Raw genomic sequence first — 6,000 nt, forward strand, 5'->3', positions numbered from 1 at the left:
AGAAAAAAACAGATGAATAAATCTCGCTGCTAATGAAAATGAAGAATCCCTGACGACTGAGGATATTGTTGAAGGCTTGTGGCTGCTTAAACGGATGAAGATGGAGGGCTGAAGGATGTTCTCATGGTCTTAAAGATCAGAGCGGAGATCGGCTCAGAAGGCGGCGATGGGGTTCCTCTACATCTTGACTGTGTTTATGGCTCCGTGTCTTATCAATATTTCACTTGTGCCACTCAAAAAGAAGCCCTCCTTACAGCCCCCATCTGGCAAACATCTGGCTCATCTGTTGACGCTCTCGCCGCACTCGTCTCCGCGTTTTTTTATCCTCTTTTTGCAGTAAACACCTACGGTCCATATGCGGCCTGCACATGTTCGACCCTGTTTGTGCGGAAGTGCAATCCGGTTTCACGTCTCACAAATGAGAAACTGATCGCCGTGTTTTTGGGAAGACGCTTGTTGTTTCTGGACGTGTCGCTAAGCAGCAGCATGCAAGTAAAAAAAATTTGACAAAGCTGCAGTTGTTTGGCTGCAGAAGAGCCTCTGCTTTGGTTTATCTTCTGTCGCATAACATCCCACCTTTCCCTCCTCCCCGGTCCCTCCCCTGCGACATCTTTTAGTGCGTATTTATTGCAAACTTTCCAGATAGTTTCCCATAAAATTTTGTCCTGCGCCCTATAGTAATTTGTCTGTATCGATCTGTTATGGCTGGAAGGTTTGGACAGGATTCAGACGAGCTTTGCAGCAGGACAGAAGTTCAAACGCTTGAAAAAAAAAAAAGTCTAGCATTGTCATGAGGGGCGACTCTTTTCTGTCAGTCCTGATGAGTAAGTCTTCTTACCAGAACTTGGTGATGGTTTACGGCGTTGTGAGGTTTTATCAGCTGAAAATCAAACAAGTTTCGAAGGAAAATCATATCAAATTCAGCAGCTTCTTGCAAAATGTAAATGCACTCAATCAGTGTATCCCAGGATTCCTTCAAACTACACCATTAAAATTAACCAGATACTGCATGTTTCCAATCATGCCTTTTCATTTTGCTGCTTTATTAGTCTTTCTCGTGTGACTCTTCCTGCTTGAGCTTTTATTATTTCTGCTTTCCTCACATACCTCCGGTCGTTTCCATCCATGCAGGTAGATTTGGTTCTGTTTGCACAGGTGTGCAGATATCGATCACTGAGATTTGTGCCAATGCAACAGAGGCGATGTGTGCACCGTTTGAAGCTTTCAAACTCAAGAGCGGCTTGTTTTTGTGTAGAAAGTTTCACTCGTCATAACACAAGAAGTGCTTCTTTTAGTAGTTTCTGTGAGTAGGAAGAAGTTCCAGCTTACATCTAACACTCTGAGGGAACTTCTTGGGCTCAGACTGTTTTGATTTTCTGGCACTGACACAATGAGGAAGTGACTGAAGTATGCATTTATTTCCATTAAGTGCAGCAGTGAAACCTAATCAGTCACTGGAGACTAATTTCGAGATGCTTGTCGATGCCGCGAGTAAAACTTTTTATTCCTTCTTCAGACACAATCTACATACAAATATCCGAGCGGAGTCACCGTCACTTTCACAAACTTTTCTCGACACCTTTCGCTCTCAGAGGCATTAGTCAGAAACTCTTCCTAATCCCGACTAATCTGAGCCGCTCCTCCCCGCTCAGGTTTGACGGACAGCCACTCAGGCTTACGAGGCCGGAGCTCAGGACAGAGCAGGCGATCCCACAGCGCTCCTGGCTGTAGAAGGGATACTGTTGGAGCCCGCTGACCCCGCTAGTCATAATATCAGCAAGCTCCTCTGAAACTGAGGCGAGGGGAGGCCATGCTGTGCCTGCCTGGAGCCAAAGTGCTCAGCTGGTGCTGGAAAAAAAAGCTGGGAGAGAAAACAAGGGCTTTGGTTTCACATTTGACCAGACTATAATTAGAGAGAGAAAAAGATTAAGAATACGGCTGACGATGCCACAAGACGCTCGCACACCCCGCTATCGTGCACATATCCGCTCATTTGTGGCGCTCGCAAAAAACCCAGTAGGACGGCCACTAATCCTGCAGCACATTTACAATCTGTGTAGCGACAACCCGATACCCCCAGCAGGCCGCGGCCAGCACACACCTCCCTTTATGCCTCCCCGACATGTCAGCGGCAACAGCTGCGCCCCGGCCCCTCCCTCCTCGGCCTCACCTGGCTTCAGATCAGCTGATCCCGACTCCCAGCGCCCCAGAAGTAGGCGTAATATCTGATCCGCGGCCAGCGAAAAAGTGAGCGCGGAGCCCCCCCCCCGGCGAGTTCGCCCGTATCGGATCATCAGCCGGCTGCATGCACCGACACGGTTCCCCCGACGGCCCTCGCTGTGTCAATGAACAGAGGTGGAGTATTGAAGACATCCGCAGTATGTCAGTGATACTGGACCGCGGGCCATTAGCAGCTACAGAGACACATCCAGCCGCCCGTCCGAGCCTAATCTGTCTCCGCTAAAAGCCTCAGAAATGCAACCTTATACGGCGCCTATGGGAATATGTGTTTCCAATCGCTCTCCTCAGGAATGAATACCTGGCATTTCTCGCTGTTGCACTTTTTTTTTACCTCCTTCCCCCTCTTTCTTTCTCCCGTCCGCTCGGTTTACAGTAAACATCAGGCGGGAGATCTCGAGGCTGTATCAAGGCCAGGCTTGAGAACAGGCCCCATTTTCCCAGACTCGCAGATTCCACGAGGGGCTCCTACATCAAGCTGTCATATTGGGCTAATGAAAATCTCATTCTACAGAGGGATCCTCTTAAAGCTGCTAAAGGCACATGCTAACCAGGGGATTAGCCCTGTAACGCTAGGGGACTTTAATTTCAGCACCAGCATAAGTCATCGCTGCTGAGCACTAACATTGATATATGGCTTAGGACTGTCAAGCGCTCGTCGTGAGAGGGTTCTGCTCCGCGAACGGGGACTCGGTTCAGTCTCGCAAGAGTCTCTGGATGATTGAAACTGACATGATGGGATCCTGTAAACAAAACCAGAGATGCCTCTCTCACAGTCCAAGCACTTTCCAGCACATGTGGTAACTTTTTCTTCTTCTGCGGGCCTCGCTGAGATACCGAAAGCATCGTCTCTTGTCATCGAGGTTTTGGGGCGTTCATAACTCTCGTCGGCGAACGCGATGGCGAGAGACTCCCCGAACAAATCAACGAGTAACTTTCTCTGCACACTTAAACAGCTGCTCCTCACGTAGCCTTTAGCGAAAAGCGCTGCTTCGGGGACTCTGAATGTTAAATGCGAAGACAAAGCAGGCTGCTGCGGAGAGCAACGTTCACACTCGTCTTCGTTCGGTAAATAAATCATTAGAAAGGTCAAGACCAGCGATGGCGTTTTGTTGTGGCACCACCGTGGGAATAATGGTGCCATTTAGACATGCAGTGCAATCACCTTAACCAGTAGTAGAATAAGAATTAGTCAGTGGGTAAGGAATGCTGACGTGCACATCAGGAGTCCAGTCAGACTGAAAGCTGCTGTGTTTTATCACCAAAACTGCTAATTCCTCATAAAACACTTACCAAAGAGGTTCGCTTTTAATCCTGTGTCGTGTACGTCCACGTTTCTCCTGCTGACAGTCGTCTTCTTCTCTGACACATGATTACCACCTGTCAGCTCGTGGGATCGTGTGAAACCATTGGCAGGAATACATGAGTCGTGTCATCTGTTTTCTTGTGAGAGCAAAAACAAATATTGCTCCATAGCACTGCTAGTGGTCAAAAACCTCCACTTGGCACCTTTAACTCATGAAAACAAGGACTTTGGAGTTGGTTGGGAAAGCTTGAACCTTGTAAAATTCCAAAGAATCAGACGTGAGTCATCACTTTCCCCAAAGTGCTGATGTTTTTTGATGCAACACTCTCCGGATGTGTATTTATGTTGGTTTTTCCCTCTATTTTTCTGTCCAGGTTCTACCGGGGCGACTACCACATCGACGTCTGCATCAACGACTACCTTGACGTCTACTGTCCGCACTACGCCAGCCCGGTATCGGACGACCGGGCCGAGCGTTACGTCCTCTACATGGTGAACTACGACGGCTACAGCTCCTGCGACCACACCGCCAAGGGCTTCAAACGCTGGGAGTGCAACCGGCCCCTGTCGCCGAACGGACCGCTCAAGTTCTCCGAGAAGTTCCAGCTCTTCACTCCCTTCTCCCTGGGCTTCGAGTTCCGCCCCGGCAGAGAGTACTATTATATCTGTGAGTCCGATAATTCTTAAACCGTCATGTTCTTGTGTGACTTTCAAAACTTTGGCCTCTGTTGCAGGTGAGAAAGTTTTGTCTCGGTATCGGTGCTGAAACACACAATCAGCAAGAGTACAGCGTGTTCACAAGTCCTAGTTGGAGTTACATCAGTAGATCAATATCAGTGTCATCTTGGAATATTGCAAAAAAAAAAAAAGAAAGAAAGAAAGGGGAAAAAAAAGGCAGCAGCAGTGTTCAGATTTTGCTTTCAAAGTCCTTGGAATGAGGGCCAAACCAAAACAGGAGCCAGAGGGAGCGAAAACATCTCCACTGTCGAGGTGGAGTGTCTTTTGTTGCTCGACTGGCTGAGCTCAGTTTTCTGCTCGTCGTGAGAAGGCCGGCGAAAACAAGCAGCTGTGGAAGCCGTGTTTTCATAAGTGAAGTCGATGCCCTGCAGGGGCAGAAGAGATGGACTAAACGAGACGCAGCGGTAGACTGGAGGTATTTAAGCTGACACTTGTGGTTAGCCGAGAAGTTTGCGGGTATTAACAGGGACCGGTAATAAGCAGTGGAAGTCAGTGGAAAGGCTGTATTATTTTGGCATCACAACAAAGAAGTAAATAAAGATAGCAGCCCCGCTGAGAATGGGTAGACAGTTTGTTTCTCCCCCTACAGTGCTGCTGCAGCTTTGCAGACTTCAGCCTTCAGACCCACAGCAAGTGTGAAATCAGACTTTTTGGCTCGAGCTCTTTGGTATCTGCTGGCCGCTCGTTTATTCAAACTGCTGAACCATAATTTCCCCCCTCTTAAAGCACTTTAAAATCTGACTGACACGGCCAGGTTTATCATCAGACAGAGCTGAATATTTTCCCCTTTTCCTCACTGGACCTCGAACATCTGGGATCACGAAACAATCAAGACTGCCCTCCCCGCAAGTGTAACCAATCTGCGCTCTCGCTGCAGCGTTTTGCATTGTGATGCATTGCTAGATGTTGGATCTCTGCGTCGGTTGGCTCGTCCTCTCGACTCCGATGCTCAGAGTGTGACTGCATTGTTTGGGGAAACTGTGGTCTACTGACAGCTCTGCCAGAGAGTTGTTGATGCTGTTGAAATTCCTTGGATGTTGATGAGAAAACTCATAGATTGCCTAATTCGGCCTCGTGTGCTCGTTTGGCGTCGAACCGAGCGAAAGTTCTCGCAGACATTGATGATGATTGATTGTCCGAGCAGAGAGAAAGAAAGACGGAGAGACGGCCCATGTGGCTCAGAGCAGTTTCAGGCCATATGAACCAGATCTTACTGACTCACACTCATGATTCATCCATCAGATTCTTGTTTTTTTTCCCCCCGAGAACATGTGATGGAACACGGGAATGAACAACAAATGACAAAGACACCTCCAGGAACACGTCAAGGCCGTGTAGTCAGAACATTTTCCCACATGTATGAAGTTCTGGAGTTGGAATAGATGCTACTTTCAGAGCTAAACTTTTCTTACAGTGACGTCCTCTATGGGATAATGTGTCGCTTTAATTAGTCCAGTTTCCAAGCACAACATGTTCCATTTCAGTATAATGAAGGTTTTTATCTACTTTGCGTATGCAATTCCAATATTTACTTTACTTTTAGCTCTATCTTTGGTCTCCACCACCTCCAGAGGAAATTATCAGCTTGTTTAGCCTGTATATATGGTAACACGCTTTATTCACATCAGCTAATTGCTAACTTAATCTGCTGTTTGTTTATTATTATCAGTTCATTAAAGCTTTTTGTCTGTTTTGTTTTTTACAATAATATTCTGTTT

At 47.4% G+C, this 6,000-nt stretch overlaps 1 protein-coding gene across 1 annotated transcript in view; it reads left to right on the top strand.

Moving 5' to 3' along the window:
* efna5a (ephrin-A5a) overlaps nt 1-6,000 on the top strand; it is a 97,659-nt gene that overhangs the window by 80,627 nt on the left and 11,032 nt on the right. Inside the window, exon 2 of the mRNA XM_008276392.1 lies at nt 3,919-4,211. Within this exon, the coding sequence (XP_008274614.1) occupies nt 3,919-4,211 (293 nt within the window). The remainder of the gene's footprint in view (nt 1-3,918; nt 4,212-6,000) is intronic.

Source organism: Stegastes partitus, unplaced genomic scaffold (genome assembly GCF_000690725.1).
Source record: "Stegastes partitus isolate 25-593 unplaced genomic scaffold, Stegastes_partitus-1.0.2 Scaffold70, whole genome shotgun sequence".
In the NCBI taxonomy this organism is placed as follows: domain Eukaryota; kingdom Metazoa; phylum Chordata; class Actinopteri; family Pomacentridae; genus Stegastes; species Stegastes partitus.